General features: G+C 51.4%; 1 protein-coding gene across 2 annotated transcripts in view; it reads left to right on the top strand.

The window, feature by feature from the left end:
• Positions 1-7,002, top strand: part of PRDM15 (PR/SET domain 15) — a 50,574-nt gene extending 43,572 nt beyond the window's left edge. For both annotated transcript variants that reach the window (XM_059686508.1, XM_059686509.1), the window contains 3 exons: positions 554-634; positions 2,382-2,591; positions 3,539-7,002. In XM_059686508.1, the coding sequence (XP_059542491.1) occupies positions 554-634; positions 2,382-2,591; positions 3,539-4,018 (771 nt within the window). In that variant the 3' untranslated portion in view covers positions 4,019-7,002. The remainder of the gene's footprint in view (positions 1-553; positions 635-2,381; positions 2,592-3,538) is intronic.
• The last annotated feature ends 8,022 nt before the right edge of the window (positions 7,003-15,024 follow it).

Raw genomic sequence — 15,024 nt, 5'->3', positions numbered from 1 at the left:
CTTACGTAACCACAGTCCAGGGGCAACCGGCAGAGGCAGGCTCACGGGCGAGGACCCACAGCTGGTGGAAGGGACGTGTGGGCCCCGGGAGGGAGTGAGCATGGCGTGGGGGCTGCAGTCAGGGCCAGGCAGCGTGGCTCACGGAGAGAAGGTGGGGGAGGTGGTACCCACCTTGGGGCAGGTTAAAAAGTAGTGTTTAAGGCACAAATGTCTTGTTCTTGGTAATTCCGTATGGGACATGGATATGAAATAACACGATTCATTGAAATGTCACTTGCTGAAAGCACGTTAGTAAACAAAAAAGGGAGGAAAGAGAGTGTCCCCCTCGGGCATGGGTGGGTGGACATGAAGTGATGCCCAGACGGGCCAGGGGCACCCTCCATGCGCAAGTTCATTGCAGACACTGGAGGTGAGGGCACATGGCGTGAGGGCAGGACAGGAGTGGGTGGGATTCTGGAAGCAGGCTTCCAGGGTCACTGCTGATGGACACATGGATGATGCCCATGACGGAGGAAGGAGAGTCATCCGGCTCACTGCCCCGGCTCTCCTGCAGGTCCTGGCCGTGAGGATCGACGACCTGGACCACCTCCCGGAGACCACCACCATTGACGCCTCCTCCATCGGCATTGTGCAGGTGAGCACAGAGCGGCCCTGTGTTTGGGGGGGAGGGTGTATGGGGACTTCCAGGTACGCAGACACCCTCGGGTGTGGCCTCCAGAACCCAGGCAGCAGTCGGGAGCACTCTGGGAAGCCCCGTGGTCCATGCTTTGTGTCTCACCTTCGTTTCATGCTCCATCTTTTTGGTCAGTCATCTCTCCAAGAGCCTTTTATTTTCTGTAAGTTTCTAGAACTTTAAGGAATCACTGATGTGACATGGAGACTGGTAGGTTTGAAATCTGCAGGGTAGAGGGCAGACTGGAGACCCAGGGCAGGGTTTATGTTGCAACTCGAGTCTGAAGGCCAATGGAGGCAGAATTCCCTATTCCTCCAGGGCCCTCAGCCTTTCTCCTGGGGCCTTCACCTGATTGGCTGAGGCCCCCACAACATAGAGCAAGTCTGCTTTACTCAGTATCCACTGACTTAAATGTTTTTTGTTTTTTTGTTTTTTTTATATATTTTATTGATTTTTTACAGAGAGAAAGGGAGAGAGATAGAGAGTTAGAAACATCGATGAGAGAGAAACATCGATCAGCCGCCTCCTGCACATCTCCCACTGGGGATGTGCCCCTCCTGCACATCTCCTACTGGGGATGTGCCCGCAACCCAGGTACATGCCCCCGACCGGAATCGAACCTGGGACCTTTCAGTCCGCAGGCCGACGCTCTATCCACTGAGCCAAACCGGTTTTGGCGACTTAAATGTTTATGTCATCTAAAGAGTACCTTCCCAGCAGCATCTGGACCGTGTTTGACCACACAATTGGCCCCCTACCCCAGCCAAGTTGGCACTTAAAATTAACCATCACAGGTAGTTTCCAGGAAAGCTTAGCATAATTAGTTTACATACGAAAATTCACTTTAAATGTATTAGATGAACCTACTTTTTAAAGGAGTTTTTAGGCAATACCTTCATAAAAATTTCTTCTATTATAAAGAGAACATGTCACACTCTGAGCTATTTTAAAGGCCTATTTCTACCTCTTTTTTTCTGAAATGGTGTTTTGAGCACAGTGCTCAGGTGCCAGGTTGGACTGAGTGAGCGTGAGAACGCCTTATTGCCCCCGAGGTCCACGCCCACCGTGTGAGGGCAGTGCCATGGTGACCAGGCCTGGCAGGTTCCTCTGGGCGTCTCTGCCACTGGAGCGGACCACGTCTCATGGGGTGGCCCCAGAGGTCCAGGAGGGTGGAGGGCCGGAGTGGAGTTCCTGGCTGGACAGCCCTGCCCAGGGCCTCAGTGACCGGCCGCGGCGCACCAGCTCCCAGAGAAGCATGTGGGGCTCCATCTGGGTCGCCGTGATGGCTGGGCCTGCTGGCTGTCCCCCGAGGAGAGGACCGGCTTGTTCCTGTGGTCAGACCTGTTTTGATCCAAGACATTCTGGGGATGAGAACCTGATGTGAAAACATTTGCAGCCTCAGGCTGAGCTCATCAGGACTGAATCAGTGGCTTAAAAATTCTGTTTTTTATGTTTTTGTTTATATTTCACCCCAAAGTGTAGCTTTTTAAAATATGACTTGTATGTAATTTCCTCCACTTAACAAAAAACCCTGAAACTTGCCTCAATCTTTAGAAATAAAGTGATCAGACTGTGGCCACTGTGTTTCCTGCGGCAGCTGAAGGCCCGAGAGCCTCAGCGCTGACCCTGGATGTGTCCCCGGCCCACACTGGCCACCTGGGCTCACAACCCATTGACCTGCAAGTGGCTGAAACTTCTTTTCCCGCAGCCTGAGCTGAGTCTGGAGCAGGAAGATTTAGCAGAAGGGAAGCCCGTGAAAGCCGCCAGGAGAAGTCACAAGAGGAAGCAGAAGCCGGAGGAGGAGGCAGGGGCCCCGGTGCCGGAGGACGCAGCCTTCAGCGAGTACTCGGAGAAGGAGCCCCCGTTCACGGGCGCCGTGGGCGACGAGACTGACTCTGCCGTGCAGAGCATCCAGCAGGTGCTGCTTCCTGTGCCGGAGCTGGGGCCCAGTCACTGTGCGGGGGGCAGCTGCCCTGGGCGCCGGGGGCAGGGGGAGAGGGAGATTGAGGCGGGTGGGGGCCCACATGTACCCGCTCCCCTCCCTGTCTGTCACGCCTGTGGGCGCCGTTTTTCACCTAAGCTCTCCCACCTAAGCATTTCCCAGTGTAGACCTAGAATTCACACTTGTCCTTGTGAATAGCAGCAGGACACCCCGGATGGTGGGAGAGCCGGCTCCCCTGGTTGGGCACCGGGGGTGTCTGAGAGTGTCTCTTCGTTGTGGAAATGGCCCAGTGCACCTGCCGCCCACTCAGGGAGAGTGGACCCTGCAAACCGAAGGAGCCGTCCAGCGGGTTGGAGGCTGCAGGTGGCCAGCCAATCTGCTGCCTGCAATAGAATCTTCCATTTGCTCATCCTCCCCGCTTTGGCTTGAGGCCCTGAATCTCGCGTCAGTGTGTCTGGTGCTGCGCGGACACGTTTCCGTGGCCTTCCGTCCCTCTGCACGAGGAAGAAAGCTGCTGTCTTGTGATCTGTTAGCTGCTGCTCCCGCAGACTTGTTCGCTGCCCTTTTGGCTTTCTAGTTGGGCTTTTCACTGCCCACCAACAAGGCCCTTTAGAGGGCGAATATACAGTGATCTGTCTTTCTCATTATTACTTTTCTCCATTATTTTCTAGCCTGTGGAATCATTTGCTTCTCAGTTCGACCTAATGGCGTCTATGCTATGTCTGTATCTTTTTTTCTCCTTTTCACCAGAGTTATTGTTTCAGGACAAAATTAACTTGATTTAACCTTTTACCCAAAGATGCTTCGCTCTCTCCTTTGGGCCTGTGCTTATTCCAGCATGATGACCCGCCTGTCACCGTGCGGAGAGGGAACCTGTGTCCTGCCCTGTTCAGGGACTCACTGTTTAATGTTGGCTCTTCCAGGTGGTGGTGACTCTGGGGGACCCGAACGTGACCACTCCATCGAGCTCGGTTGGCTTGACCAACATCACCGTGACGCCCATCACCACGGCAGCCGGGACTCAGTTTACCAACCTCCAGCCGGTGGCCGTTGGGCACCTAACCACCCCGGAACGTCAGCTGCAGCTGGACAACTCGATCCTGACCGTGACCTTTGACACTGTCAGTGGCTCCGCCATGTTACACAACCGCCAGAATGACATCCAGCTGCACCCCCAGCCGGAAACCTCGAACCCGCAGTCCGTGGCCCACTTCATCAACCTGACCACGCTGGTCAACTCCATCACGCCCCTGGGAAACCAGCTCAGTGACCAGCACCCGCTCACGTGGCGGGCAGTGCCCCAGACTGACGTGCTGCCGGCCCCGCAGCCGCAGGCCGCCCCTCAGCCGGCGGCGCAGCCCCAGGTGCAGGCCGAGCAGCAGCAGCAGATGTACAGCTACTGAGGCGGCTGGCGGAGGACTTGCAAGGGAACCTCAGATGGGCTTCCTTGTGTGTTGTTGAGATTTGTTTGCTGGATACCAAACAGAAAAAAGAATCATCCATTGCCATGTAAGTAAGGTTGATTAGCTTTTGCAGACGTGTCTCCAAATCCCCCAGCAACCATCACGGTCTCCCAGTTTGGCTACAGCAGGTGGCTGTAGCCCCAGGCAGGTTGCAGGCACTGCCTTAGCCGGACTGCTGGGTGGGCTGTGGCCACGCCTCCAGCCTTCCCCAGCAAAAGTGGGTCTGGTGGACACTGCTCCAGAAAGCCACACTTCAAGAGAAGCAGGACCCCAGGAGGCGAGTGCTATGTTATTGGGAGCATAAGGGGTTTGTTTTATTTTTCCTCTGGAACTCAGTTACTGTATCAAAACGTGGACAGTCCCACGTGTGGCAACAAGCTGCAGTGACATGCAGCTTTCTCCTTGCTCCTGGATATCTTTTGCAAGTGAGCAAGTAGAAGTTCAAGTAACACTGAGTCTCCACTTTGAAATCTGAGTTGAGCCGAATTTGTTTCACAACTTTGGGCTGAAACCATGTATGAGAAGATGGCTGCGAGAGCACAGGGCCCCCTCTGGCTTCAGGTTCATCCCAGGCCAGGGGTCATGAGGTCGCTGACTCAGGCATAAAGGCCTCTTCCTAATTTAATTGATTTTTAGGATCAGTTTTTCTTTTTTTACTTTATTTCAAGCATATATTATGTATTCAAAACTCAGTTGTGGCCATGTTTCTTTGTTTTTTATTTTAACATGCAAACGTCATTTGCACTGTAGGACGGTTGGTCCATGTCCAGCCTGCACAGCTGCCCCAATGCAAAGGGGCGCACAGTTGTGGGCAACAAGGAAGCCTCGTGCTCCCCTGCTGGTGGCCCCTTTGGGAATGACTTCCCTGCCACCACATGTATTTATCATGACGGTGGCTCAGCCAAAACCCCCTGAACTGAAGAACAGGGAAGAAATTCATGTGTTTTCTTCTGTTTAAACTTTAATTCTAAAGGTTGATGTGGTTCAAGATCAGTTTTCTCTACAAATGTGGAGTAGGATTGGAAAGCAGAGGTTTTTGTAAGACACAGTGATACTGCTGTTTCCTGCCAGGCAGTGAGGAAAGCAGAGGTTAGTTCAGCAGTGGAGCCACTAATGCGCCCATGAGCGTGCTGAGTAGCGACCAGATCTGCTTCCCAGGACACGCCCTCCATCCGTGCACCCATCCCAGGTGGTGGGCGAGGCCGAGGCCCACCGCAGCCCGCCCTCCTGCCTCAGCCAGAGAAACAGAACTAAGTTTGATTTTTACTCTCCTAATATTTTTAACGCTGTCCAAAATGAAATGATAAATTTGCCTTATCTGTCCTTGCTCACTCTGCCCCAGACCCTGTATGATTTGGGAGATCCTCTTGAAGAAAGACTGAATAGGAGGCGGCAGGAGCTAAATGATATTGCCGGTGAGGCTGAGGACGATTTGCTACGCAAAATGAATTTTCTCAGCACTTCGCTTTGTTCCGCATGGCGAGAGTCTGAGGACAGGGCTAGAGTTTGTTTTGTGCAATACACGCCTTCACGAACTGAGGAGACTCCTCGCCCGGTGGCCGTGGAAGGGCCTGTAGAGACCCCTTCCTCCACACAGCTCACGCATACACTCCCAGCTCTCGCTCGGACGGTTGAAGAAATTGTGGGAGATTGTTTGACTTTTTAATTTATGATCGTTATTTTTATGTTATTTATGTATATAACTACCTGCTTTTTACATAATAGTTTCATCAAAGGAATTTGGGTGAGGGGTGATAGATTTTCTAAAATATTGTCTCCTTTCTCCAAATGTAAGGGGTCCAGGTACCCACGGAATTGCCCAGAATGCCAGGGTTCCTAAGTATCACCAACACACTGACAATTTCTTTTTGCATTTGCAGAATATAAAGGGCAAATGACCAAGTAAAGAAAACAAAACAGACATGATCAAACGTCTGCTAGCATTTCCCTTTTACTCCTCTTCCTTGTGAAGCAAAGGCCTTTTAAATCACAGTTTTATTTTTTTAAAGAAGTTGTGTTTGTGCCTAGAGTAAGAATGCACCGGATGTTCTTGAAGAGCCTAACGTAGGTTGTGTGGCCTGGTGTCCTACCACTGTTCATTTAAATAACGGACGAATAATAACACGTCTTGTTGTAATAAGTGAGAACTCCACATAAAAGTGAGGTGGAGTCCTGAGTTTCCCGTGGATGGATTTGGTCTTCATAGGGTTGCTGTCTGAGGCAGAATGGGTTCAGGTGTCTTAAGACAGTTGCTCTCTGAGTGCATGTGAAAGCTGGGGAGCTAGAACCCCGAGTTCTGCTCAGCCCCGAGTCATTGACTGTAGATTGTTCTGCACCTGTATCACTGATCACTGGCAGGAATGTTTCATTTTTTAACCGATCCCAGTTGCACAGCTGTAGCCATAAAAGCAAATTGGCTCCAGCCCTTGTGGCCACCAGGCTCTGTGAATCCATCTCGGTTGTTCTAAATTAATAAATCATGAGAATTTATTTGGGGGCCTCTGGATTTGTAATGTTGTGTCATTCTGGGCCACAAGATGGCGCGAACCTTGGGGAGTTGGACCCCAATTCTGACTCCTGAGTTCTGAGCCCGGCAGCAGGAAGGGACTGAGCCTCTGGATCGGCCGTCTGCTGGGACCTGTTCTCTGCAGGCGCCACCTCTGGGTCCCACAGGAAACCGCTTTGGAGAATCCGGGCGTGGCAGGCAGAGTCACGGACTGCACACATGTTTCCCGAGCTACACGTGTGTTTCCCCAGCTACCGTGTCCAAAGGTGTAAGGCTCCTGCTTCCCACCTGGAGGCGCTGTCGGGACATTGCCGTTGGTTTTGAAGTTCATTAAGACTGTTTGGAGAAGTTAGTGTATTTTATGTCCCATCAGTTTGTTTAATGAAAAATAAAAGGTGCTGTGACCTGTGTTTTTCAATCGCTGGCCCTCTCTCAAATCCCTGTTCCAAGTAGTGGGCGCATCCTATCTAATAAAGAGGGGATATGCAAATTGACTGTAACTCCGCCACAAAGATGGCGGGGCCCACAGCGGAGGCAGGGGTTTCTGTAACACAAGATGGCCACATGCACAGTGGAGGCCGAGTTCCCATAACGAGCCTTAATGAGCAATCAGCAGGGACCTGAGGCTGCATCCCCCCTCCTCCCATGGGGCTTGACAGAGGTGTGCCCCCCTGCCCCAGTGCTGGGCCAGGGGAACTCAGGCTGCTCCCCTCGCCCCGGGCCAGCGGACCTCAGGCCGCACCCCCTGCCCAGCAGGGCTTGACGGGGGACCTGAAGCTGCACCCCCCCCTCAGGCTGTGTCCCCCACCTGGCAGCTTCACAGGGAACCTCAAGGTGTGTGCCCCGGCCCAGGCTGGGGTACCTCAAGCCGCCCCCCTCCCCTGGTGCTGGGCCAGGGGACCTGAGGCTGTGCCCCCCCGCCTGGCGGGGCTTGACAAGGGTGGGACCAGCCGGGTCTGGATCTAGCCCAATGTGGGGGTGCCAGCTGGGTCTGGGTCTCACGCGATTTTGAGACACACGTGGGTGGGCGGGGACTTGACTCCAGGTCCCATGGTGTGCCCCAGACTCTGACAGGAGGAAGATTTTCATATACATTTTACTAATTTCCTTTCATCTCTGACACTTATATTATAGAGAAATGGCAAATAGCAATATTAAAATATTTCCTCTAATTAATCCCCTTTTAATGTGCACAAATTTCGTGCACAAGACCACTAGTTTGATATATTTGGAGAACAGTTGTTTTCCTGCTGCCGAAGACAGTTTGATTTCTCTGCAGCCTGGAACCTGTAGAACGTTTGGATTACTTGAAATGTTCTGTGAGGTCTCAGAGGCTTTCCCAGGGGTTAAAAAAGGCCAACAGAGAAGGTGCAGGTAGCATTTCTTGCAAAACTTAGATTAGCAAACAGACACAAAAAAGATGAGGAGCCAGAGAGGGGAAAACTTCATCCAGGCATTTTTTGGGGGGCTGCTGGTCTGGAACAATCCCTCATCCGTCAAATATTAAATTATATATCCTGCTCTGGCTGGTGTGATTCAGTGTTTAGAGCGTCAACCTGCACATCACACATCAATGTTTCTCTCTCTCTTTCTCCCCCCTCCCTCCCTCCCTTCCATTCTCTCTAAAAATCAATGGAGAGAATATCCTTGGAGCAGGATTAACAATTATATATTGTGATTGGAGGGGTGGTCATTGTAAAGTTATGCACCACCTGACATGTCATCCAGTCTTCTAAGGATTTGAACTCAGAAATGTCCTACACACTTGAGTCATATGTGTGATATATAGGGTAGCAGTTCATTTGGCCAGTGAAGGGCTCATTCTTTTAACCGTCAGCAAATTCTGAGCACCTTCTTGTTTGCACCAGGCCTGCCGGTCCTGCTCACGGTCGACCTTTCAGAGCATCCCTGGGCAGTGGCGGTGGCAGGCGCTGTTCGTCACTCTCAGTTCATCCATGCCCTGTGTTTCTTGGTGAAGTCAGATTACCAAGTGGCGCTTGGCTCCACTAACAGCCGTGGGACAGACTCACCTGCAAACAATCCTTTCACTGCATTCAGAACAGATGCTGGGACCAGCCATCATGGCTCAGTGGTTGAGCGTCAACCTATGAACCAGGAGGCCATGGTTTGCTTTCTGATCAGGCCACATGCCTGGGTGGCAGGCTCGATCGCCACTGTGGGGCATGCGGGAGGAGATGATCAATGATTCTCTCTCATCATTGATGTTTCTATCTCTCCCTCTCCCTCTCTGAAATCAATAAAAAAAAGATTTAAAAACAAACAAACACAACAACAGATGCTGGCAGAAAGGGGGAGATGGCTGGACCACTGGCTGCCTCCTCCTCAGTTTTTTGGTTTTTTTTTAAAGTATATTTTATTGATTTTTTACAGAGAGGAAGGGAGAGGGATAGAGAGTTAGAAACATCGATGAGAGAGAAACACTGATCAGCTGCCTCTTGCACACCCCCCACTGGGGATGTGCCCGCAACCAAGGTACATGCCCTTGACCGGAATCGAACCTGGGACCCTTGAGTCCGCAGGCTGACGCTCTATCCACTGAGCCAAACCAGTCAGGGCTCCTCAGTTTTTATGTCTTGCTTGAGTACATCAGCATCAAGGGGTCCTTGCTTTCAGTGGCAGGGCCGGATGATCGTACTTGGGTGGTGATGCAGTCAGCGCAGTTACCAGACATGGCCCTGAGCTGCCTGGACAGAGCTGGCTGGACCTGCCCTCCCACCTGCGCCCTGCTCCCCACAGAGCTGAGGCTCCCCCTCCTGGGCCCCACCATCCCAGGTGCAGGCGCCGGCACTCCCAGAGACACCTGAAGGTGGCACTCCACACCCACGCCGCCTCGGAGCCGCACAGCCCGCTCTCTCCCCATTGACGGGTCTGCTTCCCATCGTTGCTCCAGAAAAAAGGGTGAGACCCCCAGGGGCAGGTGCCCCTCCAATGCGGCCTGGACCCCCCTGTGCCTTCACAGAGAGCCTGGCCCAGCACACTTCCCCAGGGAGAGGGAGGATGGAGGACCTGGGATTTCGCTGGACTCGGCCTGTTCCGCGCAGGGGGACCCAGATCGTCAGGAATGCCAGTGTGTCGTCCCCTTACGTGACAGCTGGAGCGTGGCCTGAGCCAGAGTTTCACCCACAAAGGTAGGGCCTCTGGGAGGTGGTCAGGCCGTGAGGGCGGCCCTCAGGAATGGATCATTGTTCTCTGAAAGAGACCCCAGAGACCCCCATGAGGGGACAGCGGGAAGGCACGTCTGTGAACCAGGAGTGGGCCCTTGCCAGACACCAAATCTGCCGGCACCTTGATCTGGGACTTCCAGCCTCCGGAGCCGTGAGAGGTACATTTCTGGGGTTTTTATATGCTGCCCAGTCGGTGGTATTCTGTTACAGCAACCGAGGGACAGTGTGCGTGTGTGTGTGTGTGTGTGTGTGTGTGTGTGTGTGAAATGCTGTACAAGTTCATCACTTGTGGTTTGTGTATCATCACCGTCAGTATACTAAGTATGTTGTTTTTTTAGATTGGCTTTTTAAAAACTACATGTTTTCATTGATTTCAGAGAGGAAGGGAGAGGGGGAGAGAGAGAGAAACATCAGTGATGAGAGGAAATAATTGACCGCTGCCTCCTGCACGCCCCTCCTGGGGATGGAGAAGACTGGCTGTTTTTCACTGCGTCACACCCTGGAGAGCTACCCGAGAGCCTTGTTCCCTTCTGTTGCTGAGTCTGTTGTGTGGATGTGCAGTTCGTTCAGCCCGTCCCCCACTGAAGGACTTTCTGAGTTGTTTCCGGTTTGGGCCTCTGAAGATAAAAGGTGCTGTGAACACCGGTGTGCTCATAGTTGTGTGTGCACACGTTTGCATTTCTGTCGGATGACGCCAGGAGTGCGATGGCCAGACTGTAAGGTGGTGCATAGACTCACCTGGGGAACGGTGTGGGACTGCCTGTGAGCCGGCGCCAGGTCGTTTCACGTGTGGCTGTGTTAGCGGGGGAACCAGTGTTCTAGGTGCAGAGGCGGTAAGAACCACGTGTGCTGTATCCTAACAGCAAAACCTGAAATCTGAGACCGTGGTTTTGGGAAATGAGAAGAAGAGTTTGCCCAGCCCAGATGCCTTGTGGAAAGGAGGGACTCAGCCCTTTTACTTGAGCCTGTGGGAAGGTGTGCCCCTAAGTGCGAGGGAAAACATACTCTCTTGACTGCCAAAGCTTTGAAACATTAAAAAACACCGGAATTTATTATATCCAGTTGGAATTATCACGTGAAATTTCTATGTCTTCACAGACTTTCGGAAGCCCGGACTTCCATGTGGATCGCCCCCACACATCCTCGTCTTTGCTACACAGCTCTCCAGGACCCCCCTGTGCCGGCCCGTGAGAGCCTCCTGATGGAGGCAATAAAAGAACAGCGGACCCAGCCGGTGTGGCTCAGGGGTTGGACATTGACCCATGTACCAGGAGGTTGCCAGTTCGATTCCCAGTCAGGCACATGCCTGGGTTTCAGGCTCGATCCCCAGTGGGGAAGTGGGCAGGAGGTGGCCATTCCGGGATGTTTCTCTCTCATTGATGTTTCTCTCTCGGCGGTGTTTCTATCTCTCTCTCTTCCTCTCCCTGTCTCTCTCTAAAATCAATACAAATATATTTTTTAAAAGGAACAGTGGAAATTTCCCAAAAGTACCATAGTGGAAAAAATTACTGGTGCCTTGTGTTCTTAGAATCATGGTGTCCCTAGCAAAGATCTTGTTTTGTACTTGGTTATCTTTCTGGTCGGTTGGACAGTGATTTTTCCAGTTCCTTAGAATGTGAGAGCTGAACTGTGTGTGGCTAGAGTTTCAGCTCTTAGACACATCTTAAAAGCAGCAGTAAAAATATGTAACTGAAACAAATCGTACTTCAATGAATAGCACGCCAGGTTAGAATCAGAACAATAGCTCTGGCAGGGCCTGTACCTGCATTAGCTCCGAGATGGCGTCACTCATTGTGGGGTGAGGGGGTTCCCAACACCCCGGGTGCAATAGGACCATCACAAAGCTTGGTCTTCATGAATCAGCCATGTCCTGTGTGTGGAGTCGGGTCTCTTGTGTTGAAAACAGTGTGAGAACTTTTAGAGAAATTGTGGACTTCGACTTTTTTTTTTTTTTTTAACTAGAGGCCTATACTTTTTCCTTTTTCACTTAAAAGGCAACAACAAAAACAGTAAATGACTTTACGGGGCTCCTAACTGACTGTGTCATCTGTGGCTCCATGGGGAGCTCTGGCTATAATTACCCCCCACCCCACACCTGCCTTCAAGTGGGGTCGGAGCCGGGATGATTTAACCCATTATTCACCAGCCACAGTCAGACTTCTGACTCTGCGGGGCTTGCGGCACCTCACCTCGAGGCCGCAGGGCAAATGGCTGGGAGAACGTCCACTTGGGCTCCGGTGACTCAGCTGAGTGAGGCGCCCTTTTCTTCAGCTTGGGACCAACTCCAGCCTCATAGCCTTCGGCTGTGACTTGGTGCCTTTACTCCAAACCAAGAACAGAAACATCGTGTGCCTTCCCCAGACCTGATTGATTTTGTTACTAGTGCGGCGAGTGGAAGAGATTTTCCAGCATTACACGGTCATCGAAGGGTCCCCGTCCAGGAACACAGTCACGTAAGATGATGCAGGATATGCCTTCCTGTTCTGCGCGTGCTAAAAAATAAGTAAATGAAAAGATGAAGAAGAGCTGATGCTAGCCTTCTGTCTAACAGTCTTTCACTTTGTAAACCCACGCGCTAAGCCCTGGGCCAGCCCTGGTCCTTCAGCACCTTCTCCAGACACTTCCTCCTCGGTGTCAACCTCCGAGGGCTCCACCAATGGGCTGCAGACCCCGAGGTCCGGTGTCACTATGCACATTCCAGCGAAGGCTCCGTGTGCGACTGAAGTCCCGTGACTTAGAAACTCCAAAATCACCTCACCTCGCATTGTGACTTGGGTACGTAGAGATTTTCTAGAATGTGTTGACTGTCGTACTGTCTTCGGGGATAAAGTTCCCAGAACGTCACTGGGATGGCGGCCTTTTAAAACTCCTTGCTTTCCCGGGATGGATAAAACGACGACGTGTCTAAATCCCTTTCCTGTGACCTGAGGAAGGAACACGTGTGTCTAGTCATGCAGCGGCCTGTGTCTGTCACAGGAACAAAGGGTGGCTCCTGGGACAATGCACGATGGCCCCCCCCCCAAAGGTCCTGCACAAAGGACATTGCCCGAAACAGAGCCCTTGCACGCTTCTGAGCCGCGAGCACAGCGAGGGGGAGGCGCCTGCTGCTCCCTGCGGGCTCTGTTCTTAATGCACATCAGCACCATGCCTGTCTGTGTGCGGTCCACGCCATCTCTTGTTCTTGTGCAAAAACAGGGCAACTCTGTGGTTTCATTTTCTATCTCAGCATATAATAAACGTTGAACTTAATTTCTTTAATGATCAGTTTTTCAGAGGAATGTAAAATTGCCAGGAGCCGGTCCATCCTTGCTGTTTCAAGGGACCTGGCATATATGGCATACGGTTCTTAATATGTTTGCTCACCTTCTTGGCGCTGTGTTTTAACCAAGGTCACCTCTCCGAGAAAGGTTGAATCCCCAGGTAGGGATTTCCCCCTGAAGTTAGGGAGGGAATAAAACCCCTCAACTAAGTGCCAGGCGGGTAATTAATCACTTTAACTATGAACAATCATGCTTAAACTACATAATCTTTACTCCCTGGAATGGAGATAAGAAACGCCCTAACCTTTGTAATAGAGATTGATAGGATTGAATCAACTGGTATAAATACAGATGTAACAAGACAGCAACACACACAACTTAGGAGTCAGAATTCAGAAGACAGAACCTACACGGAGCCTGGAGACAGAAGAACTTCGCTGGAGAGAACATGGCAATAGATCCTGGACTGAACCTGACTACAGAAATTGGCAGGAGAGCCTGACTAGAACCTGGTGACTGAACCTGACTGGAGAACCTGAGCAGAACCTCTCTGGAGATCCAGACCAGAACTTGTCTAGAGATCCTGGCTAGGCTGCTGATCAACTGAAGGCTGTCTCCGTGTCATTCCTTCTTCGCCGACTCCGTCTACACCTTTGGGGACCCCTGGACCTGCTGGGGTTGGACCCCGGCATAAAATGTTAACCTATCTGGCATCCAAAAGCATCAAGTCTGAGTGATTCTACAACTTTAAGTACTGAGCTGATCTTGGACCTGTCACATGCTGCACATTTTTCTTAGTCTTTTAAGGTTCTTTTATTTTTATTATTGTTATTTTTTGTTAATCCTCACCTGAGGACATTTTTTCCATTGCTTTTCAGAGAGAGGGTAGAAGGGAAGGAGGGAAGGGGAGAAAGAGAGAGAGAGAGAGAGAGAGAGAGAGAGAGAGAGAGAGAGAGAGAGAGAGAAACATTGATGTGAGACATATTGATTGGTTGCCTCCCACACGGGCCCATCAGGGGCGGGTTGTGAACCCACATCCCAGGTATGTGCCTTTGACCAGGAATCAAACCCTTTGGTGCACCAGCAGACACTCTAACCATTGAGCAGCACCAGCCAGGGCTTTTCTGGTTCTTTAGAAGAGCGTGTGCCAGCAGTGACCCATCCTGTCATTACAGTCCCATCATCACTAGACGGTAAGTGACACCTTCGGGATCCCACAGTCTTCCATGTGTGCTTTCCATTTCTCGTCCTGTTGGGCTGCTGTGAATACAGGGCTCCAGGAGACAGACTGTAAATACTGCTACGTTAATCATCCGTCTTCCACGTTGGGGCGGCCTTGCAAATAGCAACATCGCCTCTATCCCACGGCCCAGCTGAAGGAGCCTTTTATAATCTGCAAGGACGCGCCCTCAGGGTCGGGCCAGGGACACACCCTCGGGACAAGGTTGCGGCTTGCCCTTCTTGCCCAGGAATGCTTTCCAAAAATATAAGTTTTTGATCTTGTGAAACAATAAGTTCCAGAAGGCAGTAAGTCGATTACTTTTTTTTTTTTGTAACGAATGAAATATTCTTGCATTATCATTTTTTCTGTGGTCGGATTCCATTAGGACATTAAAAGCCTGACGTTTTGAAGGTTTTTGAATCATAGTCAATGCTATAAACCGGTCCTTCCTTTGGAGTCTGAAGTTAGGGGATGACTCTGTGCATGGATATTGGACATACGACTGTTCCAGACAGGCTGGCAGGTAATTACTCAATCTTTGCAGTTTAGTCTTTAATAACTTCTATTAGAGTCGAACTGAATTGACAAGACTGTGACACCAACATCGTCGTGTCATTATGCAATGAAGTCTCATACTGAGGACTTTACCGCTGACGTCAAGTGGGCTCGGAGCCCGGGCAGATGCCCTCGCCTGCTGCACGCATAGCTCGCTGTCCTCCCAGCTGCCACTGTGACAGCACGTTCTGCAAGGTGCTAGAAGGGCTTTTCCAAAT

Source organism: Myotis daubentonii, chromosome 3 (genome assembly GCF_963259705.1).
Source record: "Myotis daubentonii chromosome 3, mMyoDau2.1, whole genome shotgun sequence".
NCBI lineage: Eukaryota > Metazoa > Chordata > Mammalia > Chiroptera > Vespertilionidae > Myotis > Myotis daubentonii.
The sequence above is the reverse complement of the archived record's forward strand: the minus strand, read 5'-3'. Positions and strand labels throughout refer to the sequence as shown.